The 20,158-nt window shown below is 40.2% G+C and overlaps 1 protein-coding gene across 7 annotated transcripts; it reads right to left on the bottom strand.

Annotated features, from left to right (window-relative positions):
* Window positions 1–16,658: 16,658 nt before the first annotated feature.
* On the bottom strand, window positions 16,659–20,157 carry LOC124163615 (pyruvate dehydrogenase E1 component subunit beta, mitochondrial). Of its 7 annotated transcripts, none has more exons than XM_046540640.1 (2): window positions 20,069–20,157; window positions 16,659–18,187 (listed from the first exon to the last, which is right to left on the bottom strand). In XM_046540640.1, exon 2 carries the CDS (start codon window positions 18,034–18,036, stop codon window positions 16,966–16,968), a length of 1,071 nt encoding a protein of 356 aa, XP_046396596.1. In that variant the 5' UTR covers window positions 18,037–18,187; window positions 20,069–20,157; the 3' UTR covers window positions 16,659–16,965. The 7 variants fall into 7 exon arrangements, with proteins under 7 accessions (XP_046396596.1, XP_046396595.1, XP_046396593.1 ...); XM_046540639.1 differs by lacking the exon at window positions 20,069–20,157 and adding an exon at window positions 19,034–19,115 and having other exon boundaries at window positions 16,659–18,190; XM_046540637.1 differs by lacking the exon at window positions 20,069–20,157 and adding an exon at window positions 19,034–19,115.
* Between the last annotated feature and the right edge of the window lies 1 nt (window position 20,158).

The following is a 20,158-nucleotide window of genomic DNA, read 5'->3' as shown; positions in this document are numbered from 1 at the left end:
AATTCCCACATTTTATACGGTTGAAAAACGTGGAATGAATGATACTCTTATTCTATTATGTTTATAACGATTACTAATGTTTAAACCAAGTTAGCAACAATTTTAGAAACATTTTCAAAATCTTAACCAACAGTAAAGGAATGGTTTATTGGAACTCTATAGTGTTTATAATAATTTCTTAAGTTTAAAAATAATTAGCTACAATTTTAACACCATTTTTTAAAGTAAAAATGCGTTACGGTGTAAAGAATAGAAAAAGAGCATAGTTGTGGTGCTTTAACTCCCAAAGCCTGATATCTCATTGATAACTCATTGATGTAAGCATACCTTTACATTGTATAAAAAGTACAAATTTTATACAGCCTACACAACTGTATAAATTTTCATAAAATGTATAAAATTTATACAATGTAAACATTTTATACAGCTTTATACAAATTCATACAAAATTTGCACATTGTACACATTCTGTATAAAATTGTATACATAGTATACAATTTACACGTTTTATGCATTCTATACAGCTGTATACAATTGTATACAAAATGTGCACACTGTACACATTCTGTATAAAATTGTATACATTGTGTACAATTTACACATTATATACATTCTATACAGCTGTATACAATTGCATACAAAATGTGTACATTGTATACATCCTGTATAGAAATTGTATACAAAATTTTCACTGGGGATGGGTGTCCAACGTAATCACAATCTGCAACCAACTTATTTTCATTTAATCTTTCCAAATCTCCCCAAACAATCCCCTTTATTTGTTTCAACAAAGCCTTGGCAACCTATAAATATTTACAGTCTGCATTTTGACGTTAAAGCAGCAATTATTTTTGCCTAATTTGCATTTGAGCGTTTTTTTGCATTTGAGGTATTCTTTTACAAGAGGTACAATCCGGATTTCGCCTTCAAACCTTCACTTTCCTGTAGTATTTTTGCCTCCTGATTAACGTGGTGACATTCATTCCGGATTTTGGCTTAGGGTGCCTGGAGTGTATCACATCCCTTGTGAGTGTGGCCTTGCCTACGTTGGAGAGACCTCTCGTACGGTAGAAGCAAGAATAAAAGAACATAAAGAGGCACATAAGACTTTGTCAACCAGAAAAATCGGCCTTGGCAGAACATAGCCTCGATATGGCGCACTCCATAAATTTTGACGGCACCAAAATCCTTTGCCGTTCTGATGGGTACTGGGATCGAATTGTGAAGGAGGGAATTGAAATACGTCTCGAAGACAAAAGGCTTAACCGAGACTATGGGCAGAACATCAGCCAAATATGGAGACCGCTGATAAATAAAATACAACGGTCGCGGTCACAATTCAGACTCCAAAACCCTTGAGCCAAATTTGAATCGGCTGGTCAACAATGGGCCTCAACCGTCCGTTGGCTAGCTCGCTATAAATATCCGGCGTAGACCAAGCTCGGCATTCAGTCTCAGCCCTGAAGACGATGAGTGAGGTACTCATTGAAACGTTGGCCTCAAAAAGCCTGACCCGGTGCTTAACCCGAGAAGATTTTATTCATTCGATTCGCCGGGAAAAACTACGATCATTTATTATTCACCTCTACGGGGAGGAAACACAACACAATGTTCGTCGCTTTGAAAAGCTACGCAAAGAGAGGTCAGTGCTTCTTAGCAGCTTGTCCTTTCTGAAGAGATGCCGAGATAAGAAAATTATCCCGAATTTTCTCAAGATACGCTCGCCTATCAACTCCAAGGCGTCCGACCGAATTTTAAAAAGAGCGAGTTTTGCTCTCATTCGAGAGCGGATCCATCAGAAGCGGAGTGCCTTGGATGCCAACGCCAAGGAGCTATTGGGTCTACATCTCAGCTTATCCGTTACTCTCTCGCCGCTGGATTGGGAGTATGTTGATCGGGTGACTATGGCCCAAGGAGAACTTCAGCTCCAAAACGACACGCGAAGACAGAAGGGAAAGTTCGAACGCCTATCGAGCAGGTCAGAGTTCACATCCTCTTTGGATTGTAATCATGTGGTGATTAACCTAACGGGGAAACCTCTTGATTCGGCAAAAACGTCAGTGCTTTCCAAGGGCCTCAATTTTGCCCCGGCTCCAAAATCAATTCCTTTTTTGGACTTCATTGGAGGAGTTGAGCAGGCAATTCGGAAGCTTCCGGTTGAGGCAGCCGATGAGATTAGAAGTGACGTCGTAATGACGCTAAAAAGGGCAGTTCCACCGAAGCCTAACCTCACAAGAGAGGAAAGAAATGCACTACACGCCATCCGAAGGGATCCTAAAATCGTTGTTTTAACCGCTGACAAAGGGAACGCAACAGTTTTGATGCCCACTGAAGAGTATCACAAAAAAGTGAATGAGATTCTTCAAGATGGGTTCTACAGAGTCCTCGACAGAGATCCTATACGGATGCTATCGTGAGGAAGACTTCCGCACTCATCAAAGACACGAATATGGAGCCGGAATCAAAATCCAACCTTACGGTGCGGGGAGCCGTTCCACCAAGGTTCTATGGTCTACCTAAGGTTCACAAGAATGGCATTCCACTCAGGCCCATCGTGAGTGCTATCAACGCCCCAACGTACAATCTGGCAAGGTATCTCTCTTCCGTGTTGTCGCCTATAGTTGGGCATTGCGTACATCATATTAAAAACTCGGCCCTACCAACTGGACCAGCTCGAGGGATATTTTTTTCTAGTTGACCAGCCCGTACATGTGCCGGGAAAGTGATTTACCCACTTCTACCTCCCACTTTGTTATGTATTGGACCAGCTCGAGGGATATTTTTTTCTAGTGGACCAGCCCGTACATATACCCGGAAAGTGATTTACCCACTTCTACCTCCCACTTTGTTATGTATTGGACCAGCTCGAGGGATATTTTTTTCTAGTTGACCAGCCCGTACATATACCCGGAAAGTGATTTATCCACTTCTACCTCCCACTTTGTTATGTATTGGACCAGCTCGAGGGATATTTTTTTCCAGTTGACCAGCCCGTACATATACCCGGAAAGTGATTTACCCACTTCTACCTCCCACTTTGTTATGTATTAGACCAGCTCGAAGGATATTTTTTTCCAGTTGACCAGCCCGTACATGTGCCCAGAAAGTGATTTATCCACTTCTACCTCCCATTTTGTTATGTATTGGACCAGCTCGAAGGATATTTTTTTCCATTTAACCAGCCCGTACATGTGCCCAGAAAGTGATTTATCCACTTTTACCTCCCACTTTGTTATGTATTGGACCATCTCGAGGGATATTTTTCTCTTGTTTACAATTTCAAACATGTGCCGTGAAACTCATTTACCGCCATTCCAATATGGCCGCGCAGGGGCAGAACCCGAAAAACGCTATTCATAAAAGTTAAAATATATCGAAAAGTATTAATTTGCGCCAGGAATGAATGTCACCACGTTAATCGGGAGGCAAAAATACTACAGGAAAGTGAAGGTTTGAAGGCGAAATCCGGATTGTACCTCTTGTAAAAATTTACCTTATTTTTGCCTAATTTGCATTTGAGCCCTCGTAGATCACTTCCTCAGTCTGTCATCAGTGGATACCTTGCCGTGACGTCACGCTTCGATGACGTCGTGTTTTCAATCAACCAATGAAGGTCTATTTTTAAAGACTCATAAGTCATAACTCAGCTAAAATAAAGCATTATTCATCCGCAAAATTTTCAGCGAGTGCATTTGAGGCAGGAAGCATTCTTATTCAAGTACTTTTAAAAAATTATGCATGTTCCCCATTAGAGGAGGGGTTGGTTGACTAGGAAGGGTTTTCCTGTGAGTTGGGATTAAGGAAGAGGTAGGTTATTAGTGGGTGTTAAGTGGGGTGGTAGGGTTCTGGGTTTTTGTACATCCGTGATGTTAAAAGACACTTGTAGGAGTGGGGAAAACCTTTACAAGTGTCTCTTGTCAAGTGTCCTACAAGTGTCTGTAAATTTTGAAACACAAAAATTACATGAACCTTGATACCTCAGACACATGAATTAATTAATACAATGCTTTTGAGTAAGATTTATCACTCAGAGGAATTGCATATCACCAATTGGTTCTGTGGAAAGTAATGAACTGCTGCCCCCCTAAACAACAGCCTTAATCCCTCCCAGGTGAGGATGTGGGATGCACAGAGGTGGGTGCCAAGTGAGCGTGTTGAGTGTGGATATGGGATTTAGCCACGTTGGTGGTCAGCGTGGGCAAGGGCCGAGTTGGATGGGGAAATTCCCACATGTGTGCAACACCAGCTGGATTGGGACAACACATTGCTCTGGTGGCATGGTGATAAATATTCTGAAAGGAAAAGAACAAGGTGTAACCCCTTCATAAGTTAAAATAAGCTCTATAATAAAGGAAGCTCATGAACCTTATTCTGGCTTTAAGTACTCATGTGATAATGATGAAGTAAAGTTAAAATCTAGTACATATTTGAATGGCATTGTCTGTTTGAGTAAAAAAATGTTGTCAATAAATAAAAAATTACACTAGGTTTTAATTTATTCTAAGGCTGTAGGGATGTGAATGGGTTCTAACCCCCGTGAAATGTTTGGGGATGCTATGCTAAGGTTAGCCCCTTCGTAATTGAAATTCCCTGAAAAATATTTCTGTTTACAACCTTGGTAGTTTTGATCATGGCACTTGAATCAATCTCAAGAAAATATCTGGGAATAAATGGTTCACAAAAAATAACCCTATAAAAAATCAATGCCTTCACCCAATGATGATAATATCAAAGGCCCCTAAAATTAGGGATTTAATGGATGAAAGTTTCTTGTTTTTTTTCTTGGAAGCTACAATGCTCTCCATCTACAGCCCTGCAAAATGCCAACTCCCAAGCTCCCCAACTTACATCAAATGGTGGCGGAATCGAATGTACATATGTATGTATACACTCGAGCCATAAGTTAACCGAGAGTAGCTGCTCTATTGCCTCGAGTCCACGGTCAACCGCTGAGTGTACGTAAACATATTCAGAACACATTTGGCAGCTCTTTAGGCATTCCCTCGCAAATTTGCTCCAATCTGCAACAAATGGGAGCACTCTCAGTGGATGAGGAAAAGTGAGACATGATTTCTTGGGTGGCCAGGCGTGGACGACTGTACTTGTTCAAGGATGTCAAGCTCAAGCCTCCATATGGACACCGGAACATAAATCCATCCCCAACATTGGCGATTTATCCCAGAATTGTTTGCAAAATATGATTGCTTCCGGATCCATTGGGTTGGTCGGAATTATGAGCGGTTTTTCCCCGCTTGATAAATATTTCACCTCCTCAGTGATTCAACCCAAAGGTTTGTTTCAACAGGCAAGGGCAGAGCTCAGCCCCAACTAAGCCACAGGTTTGTGGATATCACACGTACATTTTGGGTTCCTTTCCCTGGGCTACCACATTCTTAGAAGATTTTTGAGTGGGATGTGTATCCAGCTGCAACCCTGCGCTCTCTCCAACCAACCACACTCCTGTGGTGGAGCACTTGGGAAAAGATGTGAGGCTCATGGGACATCATTCCACCCCCATAAAAAATCATCAAATTGCAAGGGGTAGCAAAGGACCCATGACCCTGAATGTGTGGTATTCACAAACCTGTAGCTAAGTATGGGGTGAGCTCTATCCTCTCCTATCCAAATCAACCTTTGAGTTGAATCACTGATTGTGAGTAAATCTTTGGCTGAAACTGAATCCTTCCCAGTGGGGTGGTTTTGCTATTTCTTTAATTTGTTCAGGGCATGATAGATTATTCCCCTGAACAAGTATGGTGTGCCTTGGCTGCTGTATGGAGAGGAAATTCAAGCCAAAATTAAAGTCTTTTCTCATACAGTATTAACCCTGCCGAACTCACGGTGAGCCTGCTAGGCTCGCATCATTATCATTTTCTTTATAGTTCCCGACCAGTTCTCCACAAAGCACTCAGATTTTTTCTATCTTTTCCTTACTCTTTTGGTAACGTTTTGCATGCACAGTATATCCCGATCAAACAATCAAAAGATTGGAATAGGATACTTTTGCTTCATATGCTTGCGGTCTGAGCCCGTCAGGCTCTATGCCAGTGTTCATGTAACATTTTTGATTCTCACTGTCTTTTTTTTTTTTGCTTGTTGCGTTTATAGACATAATGTAATCTTTTATAGCTAGCATCAAACACTCTACTTCTCATGTAGGGTTTTCTTCTTTCTAATCAGCTTGATTCCTATTTTGAAATTCAAAACTATTCACACAGGAGTATGTTGGAGAAGTCATTGTTACTCTTCCTGCAATGATTTCAATTGTGCTTGAGTAAACACTGGTTGTCACAAGGTAAGCTATATGTAATGGTTTGACACAATGTTAGCAGTGATGGCTTGTATAATTAGGCCTCTTCTCGAAAAGTGTGTTCACTTCACCACTAGGCAGCCAAGAAATCATAATTCCCTTTTGTGTTATGTGTGTCATATAATCAGTAAGAGGCACGTGTGCAGGGGTACTGAATTACAAAAAATATTGGGGGGGGGGCCCAAACCGGGGATCTGCCCCAGGAAATTTTATAAGTAGTGAGTTATTAATTTTTTAAGTATTTTAGAAGAGTCATATGATCAGCATTAGAACCCTGATAACACAAATCTCGATAACTGGACACTCCGGGGAAAATCGACAAGCCTGACACATTTTTTCGTCACACCCAAAACCAATTTCTGAGGGGGCTCGGGCCCCCTCAGGCCCCATGGAGTTGGCGCCACTGCCAGTGTGGTAGAAGAAGTGCTTGATTTTGACCTAGCAAGTTCCCTGTTTCATCCCATTTGGCTCCTATCTGTACATATATAAAAACCTAGGCCCAGTGACGTTTTGTACTCGTGAAATTCATGCAATTGTGATCATGGGCATACCCAGGATCAAAACTAGGGAGGGGGGGCTGTGGTCCTTCAAGTTGTGACACACAAAAGGTTAATGAAACTAAAAATTTAAGAAAATTATGACAGAACTTGATTAGTTTATAAAATTATTTGCTTGAAAAAATAATGGCTTTTATTTTATTTCCATGTCTTAGACTAATTTCATTTTTTTTTCTTCAAAAGAAAATTTGTTCAAAACTTTGTTTTGAACTAAATTTAATTTCGATTCTGGGGGGGGGGGACAGCTGCCCCCTCCTGAACCCCCACTGGGTACATTCATGATTGTGATATTTTTATTTTGTATTTGTTTACTTGTCAATTATAGCAGTTTTACCACCGGGAAATCACACGAATCCCACAAGTGTTTTCTGTCAGCCAAGATTCAGAGCTCTTAGAGAAATTAGGTATTTTTCATGAATGCCACATCCTGTTTTTCGAATGACCGTTTCATTTTTCTGGCCTGATGGCACTGTCACTCAGCCTTACGCCTCTGCTGGGTGTCCTGCCGAAGAGCTATCTGACTACATCAGGGTGTGGGGCAGGTGGACTACACGCTCTGCCACGGGGCAAAATCTTGTCTCCTTATGAGAGAGGGGAGGAATTAGGTGGACTGTAAAATTCTATTGCATATCCTGCCCTTGGAAACTGTTCATAGGAAGGAGAAGAAGTATTAGGCCCCCCGTGCACTGGCAACTTTTACGAAGCAACTATTTAGCTACTTAGTAGAAGTTCCAATGAAACACTCGAAATTCAGTGTGGCCTCGCACTCGGGTGACTTTTTAGCTGCGGCAACTAAAAAGTCACCCGTGCGCGAGGCCTCAGTCAATTTTGTGTGTTTCATTTGAACTTCCAAAAAGCAACTAAATAGTTGCTGGTGCACGGGGGCCCTTACTGGAAGTTATTGGAAGATCTTGGAATGAGCACCCAGGTGGCGGTTGAGTCCCTCCTTTCAGAACAGCAATAAGCAGCACTTAAGAAATATTCATTCTTTGGTATGCATTTAAAATGCTCTCTGGCTCTTTATCCCTCCAACGCAACTAGAAAAGTCTTCCATATTTTGCTTTTGTTAGCAGATTTTTCACATGCATGTCAGGAACGAGTCGAGGAAGAAAGCGAGAAGTTGAGTAAGATATTAAGAGGAGAGAAGCGTTGCCATTCAAATGGCTGCTTAGGAATATTGTACACCAGAGAGTGTTCTTGTTTTATGGGAGTTGGAAGAAGATATCTGAAAGTGAATCGGAAACATTAGTCCAATGGCCATCCGTCCAATCCATCATCATCTGAGTGTGATGGAAGCGCCAATTCCAGGTCTGAGTCCAAGTTAGTGAATCCGATGGCAACTCTGGTGATGACAGTTGTGGCAGTGATTCCTGTACGTGGGTTGTTTTCTTCTTTTTTATAATTTGCCTATTTTACTAACTTATTTTCTTATTATATATCAATAATAACCTGAGGTAATTATGAACTATGACGACTCTGGCTTTTATTGATCCAGCCATCTGATTTCATTTCATCCAGTCATCTGGACTCTGGATTTTATTGATCCAGCCATCTGATTTCATTTCATCCAGAGTCATCTGGACTCTGGATTTTATTGATTTTTATTTGCATTGGTTGTTATTTTTTTAGATGAATTTTGCCTTTAAGTATTTACAAAATGTAACATCGAAAACGAATAAATAAAAAAGTAAAATGTGATATATGTAATTGGTAATATAGGTAATGATTTCATTTATTTTTAGAGAAACCCCCCAGAATCATCCAAACCAAGCAAAATTGCTCGGGATAGAAAGAAGTGGTTTGAGATTTCAACTGAACACATCCCAGAAGGGAGACTCAAGAGGCAAAATATTTAGCGTTTAGCACCAGGTCAGTCACAGTATGCCAAAATAAATACCAGTAATGAGTGCCTTCCACCTGCAGGTGAGTGATACCCTCTTAGACAACATTATAAAATATTATAGACCGCGAGGGAGCTTGCTTTTGGGGAGGAAATGAAGAATGGAAGGGCGGCGAAATCCGTGGAAGTGAAGTGCACATTTTGCCATAGGACTCTGAGAAATGGCATACAATGTAGTGAATGCTGCGCACGTGGTACCATTTTAATTGTACCGAAAGCAAGCTGGAGGACTGTGTAAGGGATGATTGGAGGTGTAGCAGATGTGAAATTCAGAAAAGTAGGAGAGTTATGGAGGAAAAAGCGGAAGCTATTGAGCGGTTGCAGGCGGAGCTAGAAAAAGCCCAAAGTAAAATAATTGATTTGACTGCTGAAAATGTTGGACTTGAAGCAGAAATCGCAAAAATGAAGCTGCAGCTGGATAAGCGCTTCGAAGGCGACACCCGCACTGACCGAGGGTTCGGAGGAAGGAAATTCGAAGAATCCAGGACTACGAGGGAGAAATTTGACGGTGATGATGCAGACAAGAGTACGCTGAGAGGGGAGACACGGAGGAGCATCCTTAGGCAGGAGAAGAAGAATAATCGAGGGAGAGGGAGGATGGAATGGTGAAGCAGGAGACAGGAGATAGAAGAGTGTCCGCAGGTGGAAGATGGTGGGGAGGGAGTGACTTCGGTGGAGACAGTGCCGCCCCGTGTGGAAATAATAGGAGATTCTATCATACGGTGTGCTGGTGGCTTTGAGGCAAAGGGTGGGGTGGGTGTGCAGTGTTTCCCAGGGATAAGAACGGAACAGCTGGACAGAATAATAAGTGACATGACAAATAGTGATGATGAAAGTGAAAGTGTAGTGATAATCCATGTGGGGACAAATGACTTAAGAAGTGCTAAGTCTGATGACCATTTAATTGGTTTTATTTGGGATTTAGCAACATCAGCCAAAAATAAGTTTAAAAAGGCCAAAATTGTATTCAGTGGTATTCTTCGGAGAAGGGATATGTACTATAGGAGAATTGACCATATCAACGAGAGCATCGAGTGGGTCTGCTCGCAAAAAGGGATGACCTTTGTTGACCCTAATTGTTGGATAGGTGACAGGCATTTGGGCCGTGATGGAGTGCATCTAAGCAGGAAAGGATCGCAGATTATGGCCAACTTGTTTAAAAACATTGCACATAAGCTCTGTGATCAGGGAAACTTGTAACGCGTGCGGGAGGTGGAACTCCCGAGCTTGACATAAGTGATGAGAGTGAATCACGGCAAGTGGTCGAGCTTGGTGAAAATAAAGGTAAGGGCTTAAAAATTTTGCTGGTTAATTGTCGTATTATTCATCATTATTAGTAAAGTTAGGGAATTTGGGATGCTTATTGATGCATGTAATCCCGACATTGTGATCGGCACGGAGTCCTGGCTTGGTGATCATATTACGACAAATGAGATTTTTCCGCAAAATTTTAGCGTTTACAGGAGGGATAGGGATGGACGAGGAGGAGGTATATTTATTTGTGTTCGTAAAAAAGTAATAAGCTCTCTGGAGTGGGTTAGAAACGATTGCGAGATGATGTGTGTCCAGGTAAAAAATAAAAAAGAAGGGAAATATTTTAAGGTAATATCGGTGTACAGAAGCCCAAACGAAGGAATGGGATAAGTCGACATTTTAGCAGATGTTTGTTCAGAAAACCCAGAGGGACACATTCTCATAGCAGGAGACTTAAACCTTCCCAGCATTTGGTGGTCTGGTGAAGAGGTCACAGTAGGGGGTGGGCGGGCACAGGAAGTAGCCAACCGTCTCATATATGAAGAGGGTTTTGTACAGGTCGTAAATAAACCCACACGCGGAGAAAACACCCTAGACGTCATGCTGTTAAGGCCAGACAATTGGGTGAGGAGAGTCGATGTCCTTCCGGGAATTAGCGACCATTTAGCCGTGTGTGCATATCTCAAATGGGAAGAAGCCCAGAGTGAGGCGGCACAAAAGAAAAAGACAATATGGCAATATAGTCGTGGGGACAGTATTGGATTCCAGTCTTTTTTGAGGAATAGGTACCCTGAGTGGGTGAGCGGTGGTCAAAACGTAGAGGAAATCTGGGGTGATTTTAAGAAGATAATGGAAGAAGGATTAAACCTCTTTGTTACCAAATAAGTCATCAAAGTAAGTACTGATCCCGAATATTACAACAAAACTATCAGATCACTAAAGAGAAAAGTTAGGATTAGTCATAGGAAATGGAATGAAAGCTCGGATTCGCTAAAAAAGTAAAAAATGCTGATACGCACATTAAAAACGGAAAAGAAAATTGCCAAAGAAAATTTTTTGCAAAACACAATTTCTAAAGATAATGGCAACATGTTTTTTAAATACATGTGGAAGCGGAGAGATAATAAGGGAACAATAGAAGTTTTAAAAAACGAAAAAGGAAACATAAATAACCACAGATGACAAGGAGAAGGCCAATGCACTCAAGAATTGGTACGCTAGTGTTTTCTCAAGGATGGAAACCAGAACGGACAAATTTACTGATGTAACCCAAACAATAGGACAACAGAAAGACAAAGATTTGGTTATTTCGAGACTGATTAATACTTCGACGTCAGAAATATTCGGCAACAATAGAAAAATGAGGAAAAATAAGTCTGTGGGACCCGATGGAGTTTATCGATTTATTGAAATTGGGTGGCTTGGCCGTTTCAAATTACATATACCATTTATTCAATGTTACAATGAACGACAATGCCTTACCAAGTGTCTGGAAGAAGGCCAGAGTAATACATACCAATATTCAAAGGAGGAGATAAGGATCTTGTGGAAAATTATAATAGACCGGTAAGCCTAACTTCTGTTGTATGCAAATTGTTAGAAAAGATCATAGCAAATTACCTTTGGGATTTATGGGAATGCGAGAATTGGTTGTATAACCGCCAATATGGATATAGAAAAGGCCACTCACCTGAAACCCAACTGTTAGGGTTTTGCCATGAAATTGCAGACTGAATAGATGCGGGAAAAGAATTAGACGCGGTAATAGTCGATTTTTCTAAGGCCTTTGATAAAGTTGATCACAAACAGCTTATGCTTAAGATGAGGCAGTTGCCAATGGAAATAGATGGAAGAGTCATCTTGTGGATTGATGAATTCCTCAAGGGCAAGAAGCAAAGAGTTAAGGTAGGGGATGAGTGCTCAGAGACAGCGAGGGTAACGTCCGGTGTTCCTCAAGGAAGCGTCTTAGGACCTTTATTGTTTTTAGTATACCTTATAAGTTTTTAGTATACCGTATAATTCTAATGACCTCCCAGAAAAAGTAAATTCTAATATAAGGCTTTTTGCGGATGACTGTATTAATTATAGGAAATTAGAAAATAAAATTGATCAGGAAACTCTTCAGGATGACTTAAACAAATTAATGGATTGGGTATCGAGAAACAGGATGGAAATAAATCCAAATATGTTAACTTCAGCAACTGAAGAAAATGCAGAAACAGAAATTATGAATTTTTGGGTAGTTTAATTCCAAAATCAAACAGCTTTAAATAGTTAGGAGTCCATTTATCTAAGAATTTAGGATGGGTTTATACGTCGAGCACACAATCAAAAAATCTTTTAAAGTATTGCACTGGGTGATGAGAAACCTCAGAGGAAGCACCAGGGCCACCAAAGAAATGGCCTATACAACCCTAGTACGACCAACATTAGAGTACGCATCTCTTGCCTGAGACCCACATTTTAGAGGAGAGGTCAAGAAATTGGAGAAGGTGCAGAGAAAAGCTGCTAGGTATGTGCTGGGAAAGCATAAAAAAACGGAAAGTGTTTCAGAAATGCTCAGGGTTCTAAGGTGGGAAAGCTTACAAGAGAGGAGGAAAAGAAGCAGGCTATGTGGCAGTGGCGGCTGGTGGTAATTTATCTAGGGTGTGCATTAGAGCAGATATAGGATGATTTATATTATGTTAATCCTAATCCATGAGCGTCATATTTCGTCGTAATAGAATACATAGCAAGCAAAACATATCACTGGTACACTCTACCCTTAAAATTGCATGAACAGAAATAATATTAGCATGTATGAAAATAATTATTCTCAACACACCTTTACAAGTGACGGTAGTTGAAATTCATTCTCTTTTCCTTACACCCTATGAGGAAGTATTGTAGAAAACGCCTATACAGATGGCTCTGTAGACGGACTAGGATCAGGATCCTGGGCACACGTAGTGTAGGTGGCGGCTACACCACTACACTACCTGCTGGTCAGTCACCAAAAACATGCGCGTGCGCATTCGCATGGTTTTGAGTCTGCTCCCATCGCCCCTTTGAACAGCACATACCCCCCCGCTTACCTCGTCCCGCCAGAGCTCCCTCAAGCGATCGCACAGACCGAAAATGCGCCCGGCATGATGCCACGGGATCGCACACTTGTAGGGCGGTGAATTCGAAAAGGAGATAGCTGTAGCGTTCGGAGGCTCATGTTTCTTGCATATGCAGACAGTACTTTTATCCTTCGCGTTGCAAAGGAATAGTTTTCTTTTATAATTTATTCATCTTTGGGTGTGCACTTGCTAACATGCGTATACGCACGTGCCGCCACTGCTATGTGGCATGTTTAGAATAATGAGTGGGGAAAAAGCATGGAAAGAATTTGGGAAGGACATATCAAAACCCAGCTTTGTTGGAAAATATGATCACCGCAGTTCAAGATGAAGTGCCGATCACAAAGGAAAAATGCGAAGCAGTTCTCCTTCTTGAATAGGACCATAAGGGACTGGAACGTCCTACCAGCAAAACTAAGTGAGCCCTTCCCGAAAAATTTACATAGTTTTAAAAAGCGGTTGAAGAAGTAGGGACCAAGGGCTTTTTATAATGTTTCCTATTGTTTTTGCATAATATGTACATGTTACCAACAGGCCAATGCCTACTTGTAACAATTTAATAATAATAATTTACGGTTTGAATTTCCATTTGAAAGCAACTATCTCATAGTCAAGCACTTAGGACAAATAAATTTTGTTTGGTTTCCGAAATTTGGAAACATTGTTTCAATAATTCGCAAACCTCCAACAATCCTGGTGAAAGCGTACCAGCTGATGGATAGCTCTATCCTATGAAATGCAGGTGCCCTTTCATAAAATATAAGGCAAATAAATTGGGCTAATTTGGAATCAAGTACCTACTGGGTTTTGACAGATGTGAAATCAAAATACTGCCTAAATTCATTTCCATATTGTGGAAAAGATGAAGATAGGCCATCAAATCAAGCATTGGGGGAACATAAGACACTAGATTGACCAAAGCATACAAGAATTCAGGAATAAATGTAACTTGTAACAATTATTTTCCACCGATCCAGCTAGCACAAAATTTGAAAAAATGGAAATTTCTCTTGCAAGGACGATCAGACAAAAACCGTCATGAGTTGTCTCCTTTGGTCCGCATGAATATTGTAATCTATTCCACCCAAGTGTTCAAAAATGTCTTAGGCCAAACTATCACTCATTATGAGGTAAAAAAGAACAAGAATTCCGCAACATTCACTCAGACTGCACTATTTCCGAAAAAAAAACACCAGAGACCATTGTATTTCATAATAAAAATAAAGTGAGAGTAGACATAATGGATATTATATATCAATTTATTTACACGTCCTCAAATACAACAGCCACATTCCCACAGGCACAAAAAAGAAAAGGGCGCCAAATATCACTCAATTGCACCTATAAATAATCCAATGTTTGTGGAATGTGTGCATAAAAATTTTTGTCTGTATGAGATGTATAACTAAACGATATTCTTTTAAATTTTTATGCCAATTGTGTAAACCCAGTATGCCTATTGTTTACATAAAGAACAGATTGAGTGTATGTATTAGACTACTGAATACGGTTTAATTCATGATTAAAAAAAAATAATTATCATTAATTTTTGACATTGGGAATAATATTTAAAAATATTAAAATGTGTTTTTAAAAACATAATAGGGTTCAAATGACCCCTTGTTATCCTACAAGGTAACACAAAACTCTATCCTCCTAGTGTTAACCCCCTACGAGGATAGCAACAATACAGCCACCTTACCATTCTTACTCAGCAATGCTCAACAAGAATTTAACCACTATTTTCATCTTTTTGCTGCACCTCTTGCAGTTTTTCCTCGACTATAATCTTATATCTCTTATTGTCAGTCCCATGCTGGCCCCCTCGTACACAATGAAATACAATGGTCTCTGATTTTCTTTTTTTCGGAATTCATCAATACCATTGGAGACAACTTCACTTATACAAATTTTGAAAATCCTCTTGAACACCTACAGCAAATTTTTCCTCTAGGCTTCACCAGGATGCCCGCTGCTCTCACAGACTTGCACTTTTATAGAGGTATGGTCCTCAGAAAGTTCCTCACAGGACCTTTTTGTATGGCAAAGGGGTACAGAATTTAAGCTGATAACACTCTTATTTCTTTAAGTCGCAATGAAGGTGAAGAGAGCACACAGTCAACAGTGATGAAATAGGAATATTGCACCACAGGGTAATTAAATCTCTGTCCACTTCTGGTAGCTCTTTGAAATGAAAAGTTTTAGCTGTGTTTGTGTAGCTCTTTTTGTGAAATTCAGAACTGAGTTCTTTGCCAACACTGCACAATGCTATCTCTGAAATGGCAAGACAGACCTCAATAAGAATGAGATGATAAAATGTAAGCCTGGCTATCAGTCACACAAACATGAGTTACTTAGTCCGAAATTCAACCAGGATATCACTGAGGCAGCAGCCATATGACTGAGAAATTAATTAACTTCACTTATACTGGAATTGGAGAAAACTTTCTGATGGCTCTCTTCTGCCTTTAGATTTTATACCATACTATTCAGTTACCCATTACCCATGGAAGAGATAACTTAGTAGGAAAAGTCCTGAAAGCATGAAGTTAACAGTACGTTGGGGAGTACATTCACATGATTGCTTATGTGTTTCCTACTCTAAGAGCCAGTAGCATACGCTATAGTGAGATAATGCATGCTCCAATATTGTTTAATCATGAGTATAAGCTTATATCTCCTCTAAAGTGTGTAATATCTATGTGCCTTGAAAAAGAGCCTTTTTTTTCCCGTGACCATGAATATTATTTTTTACTAAAAGGAACGTTGGACTCATGATTTTTTTCATCAGGATCTTTGCTCATACATTAATGATTACTTTAAACTGAACCATGAGTCTGTATTCGCATGGCCTTTCCCTGTGGATGCTGACAATGAAAAATGGTACAAGCGAAATTTTTTTGTAAACTTTATTTTTTTTGCAGCTGAATATCTTCATGCAGTGAATATTCAATGATAATCGTGGGATCATTATGGACCACTTAGCTTTTGAAAAAAAATCATGCCTTTCCATCTCACAGTAATGGAGTTATGGATGAAAATACAAATCACCATGTGTTGCACATTGCGGCACTTTAGGGGTCATGCCCAAATTTCAATTGCTCATATTTCATTAACAATTGGAGGCTAAAATTGAACATAATTTCTAATTATACCAGAATGTACGACCATGGCAAATTTCATGAATATCCGAGTCGGTGGGTGTCATGGCCTGGTTGATTTGAAATGGAATGACCCCTAAGCCTAAATTGTTGGTTATACGTAGTGAAATAATTATGCCGGTTTGGATCAGTACAACAATGGTTTACTGCTCCAAGGATCTCAGGTTCAATTTTAGGCAAAGCCTTATAACACTAGCCACAAATACCCTTGAAGTGTAAGATGACCCAAAAGAACTCGACCACAAACCTAGATTGTGCTAGTTGCTCAGCTTGAGTCAACCTCCACACTCGCCTATCTTGGCTAACTTTCGGGATGAAGTGCTTTACCAGAAAATACGAATCAAACAGAAATAATGACAAAGAAACCCAGGATTTAACAGACTTTACCATTTTTATGGCTTTATTTTAACCTACATGAGCACTACATAGGCATCAAATGAGAGTTCAAAATACTTCAGCCAGATTTTATGTCCCACACTGGATTCACATATGCTTCTGGTATTATCATTTCATGACCCAATTTTCTTAGTAATAAGTTAACAAAAAAGATATAGTATTTCATGTATAAAAATTTCATAAAACAAAATTAAGTCCCCGAACAACAGTCTGTGACATAACAACAAAGGAATAAATTATCTACACTTGAGGGTGTACCTATGGACACATTTTATTACCATTATCACTGCACATTCAATACTTTTTTCACAGTTCTTGAGATGTCATGTTTCTGTGGAAGGGCTGCTTCCTCGAGTGACTGAGTGTATGGCATGGGTACGTCAGCTCCAGTAACTCTCACGGCTGGTGCATCCAAATGAAAGAACCCTTCTCCCTCCATGATTTGTGATAAAATTTCCGATCCTATCCCTGCATACGGCCAGCCCTCATGAACAGTGATTAAATGATTAGTTTTAACGATCGATTTGTTGATCGCATCCATGTCAAGGGGCCTTAAGCTTCGGAGGTTAATAACCTCACACTCAATTCCTTCCCCTGCCAATTCTTCGGCAGCCTCCAAGCACTTTCCAACAGCTCGTGAGAGCGCAACTAAGGTTATATGCTTCCCTTCCCTCTCTATTTTAGCTTTCCCAATAGGCACAAGGAAGTCCTTCGACATGGCGGCATCGGACATAGGAAAATTAGCTCCGTACAGCATTTCATTTTCTAAACATATGACCGGATCTGGATCCCGAATGGAAGATTTAAGAAGACCTTTCGCGTCCTCTGATGAGTATGGGGACACGACCTTCAGGCCTGGACAATGGGCGTACCACGACGCAAAACACTGAGAATGCTGAGCTGCAACACCCGCCGCAGCACCATTTGGGCCGCGAAACACGATTGGTACGTTTACACGGCCAGCTGACATGTAGAATGTTTTCGAGGCCGAATTTATGACTTGATCGATGGCCTGCATTGAAAAATTGAAAGTCATAAATTCGCAAACCGGCCTTAACCCTGCCATTGCTGCTCCTGTGGCGATTCCAGCAAAACCCATCTCGGTAATTGGAGTATCCAAGATTCTTTTATCCCCATACTTCTTCCACAATCCTCTCGAAACTTTGTAAGCTCCATCATACATTGCTACCTCCTCGCCGAGCAAGAACACACGTTCGTCTCTTTCCATTTCTTCATCTAAAGCAGCATTCAGAGCGTCTCTTACAGTGACCTGTTTTCCTGACAGGGTCACTCCTGAAGTCGATATCCATCTCCTCAAAACCGAGCCAACTGCTGGAAATTTGATAGCATGCATGACTCAATCTTACACTGCACTGTAGAATAAATCGGCAATCCTTCACCAACGCAGACCACGCAGTGAGCGAGAGGTCAAGTAGAACCAGTAGAACTTATTTAGGTCCAGCAGAAAGGTGCCAGCCACAAGCGTGATTCTGTTGTTTCCCAAGCTGCTGAAAATAATGGAAATTAAAATGGTTACCCTTCTGTCTTATCTTATGCGTAGTCACACGAATGATCAACTTGAACAAAGTGAAGTATAGTCGCTTCAACAGATAGTACGAACTAAGTTGAAGAGGTTATGGAGTCGATGGAATTGTGTTGTCGTGAATTTTGTTGTAGTTACACGAGTAATTTTAGATTTAAAACCAATATTTATTCTCTTAGTATTTTAGCCTTAAGGTTGCGTATCTTTCAATCAGGCCATTATCAACAGAACAGATATTTACAGACCACCCAGACATTAAGAAGGCAATTGTAATCATGGAAGAACAGATTACAAATCAATTCCTAATCAAAATAATTAACGTAAGAGCAAACATTTTGCAACATAGTAAATTTGGCGAACCAAAATAATCAATGCACGATGAGGTGATAAATTCACAATCAAGCCATTATCAGCAGAACGTATATCTTACAAACCATCGCAAAATGTAGAAAGCAATTGAAAACAGGGACGAATGGATTAAAAAGCAATTCCTAATCACAAGACATACTGCTAATACAAAAATTTTTCGCCATAATAAATTTGGCCAACCACATTAATCAATGAACGATGAGATGATAAATTCAGTTTTAAACGTCCTTAAGGTGCTTACCACTAATAACCTCTTGCGAATGGGAGTGACAGAGGGACAACTGCATTACTCTTGAATTTTACTAGCAAATATAGTATCATATGGAAGTGATCACCAGCAATTAAATATTAGCATTAATTATTTCAAAGAACTCAATTTCCCCCACAAGACTGTCAGCAACAATATATTGATCAAAAATATTGTGGTACAAAAACTTACTACAACTCTACAACGTTGGCTACCCTGTTACACCCGACAGTATGGCTGCCATGGTGTTGGCACATTCCTAACAGCATTTATCCTGTAAGAGAAATTTTATCCCTTTAAGAATAATTGTGAGGTGCATATCCTGTACCTGAGAAGTCAAAGAAAATATGGTGGTCCAATTAACGCAATTTGATGGCCATTAGTGAATTTCTACGATCAAGCACGATCCACATCCACTGTGTCTTCAATGTTTAGAAAGTGCGAAGCCAAAACACGGAAGTAGATGTGGGAGAGTAAACATCTAATTCATCGCCTTAAATTGTGTCGTCGATAGCTGACTTCTGAGTTTTGGTGACCAAGAATATTTTCAATCGCCTCGTGGCTGTTTATTTGGAAATTTAAAAGGATTTGTTTTATTTTTTTCCCCGGGCACACCCATGTTGTAGAAACGCCCAAGAATTCTTGTCTGGTAATATGGTTTGTTATGAGGTATTAGGGATTCCGTACTGAAACTTGTTTTGCGCAACAGCCGTAAATTTGTTTTAAAACGTTTTCAGGAACTAAGCATTCGCGTTTTTACGGCGAGCGACCTTCATCTGTAGTCAATTTGCGTTTGTACCTTATGTTAAGTGATTCTTGTCAGTTATACTTTGCATTTAGAAAGTACCGTGCGCCCCTTTTAATCGCCGTCGCGGAACATAAATTAGCATCGCAGGTGAAATGGACATCGGATGATATGTAGAAAGGTAATGAAGTTCAACTGTATCAGAAGTATTTTCAGCCTAACGAAATCTCGGCACTATCCGTGATACGCGCTGTCGTGGCTTACTTCAACTCAATTAAAGCTTGAACTGAGTTAAGTGACATCTTCGTGAATTCATGGCCTATTTTTGAATATGCCTCGAATGTAATTATATACAGTGGGATTTAGTGCATGGTGGATGTGGTTGTTACATAATCTAATTTATTTTTGAAGGGAGCATTATATTAGCTTAAGTGCCTTACTCAGTGTGGAATGGTTATATTATCAAATTTTCAGTGGCCTACCTGTGGTATCACGATTCCCGACAGCTTTACTCCCTTGCAGGATACTCAGAATGTGCTGCAGCTGATTTCACTTGGTAAATCCTTCCCCAC

Source organism: Ischnura elegans, chromosome 8 (assembly GCF_921293095.1).
Source record: "Ischnura elegans chromosome 8, ioIscEleg1.1, whole genome shotgun sequence".
Lineage (NCBI taxonomy): Eukaryota > Metazoa > Arthropoda > Insecta > Odonata > Coenagrionidae > Ischnura > Ischnura elegans.
This window is presented reverse-complemented; position numbering and strand designations above follow the sequence as displayed.

Bases quoted from the DNA above. Each gene is read 5' to 3' on its own strand.
- LOC124163615 (XM_046540640.1), bottom strand. From the start codon at position 18,036: ATGCATGCTATCAAATTTCCAGCAGTTGGCTCGGTTTTGAGGAGATGG.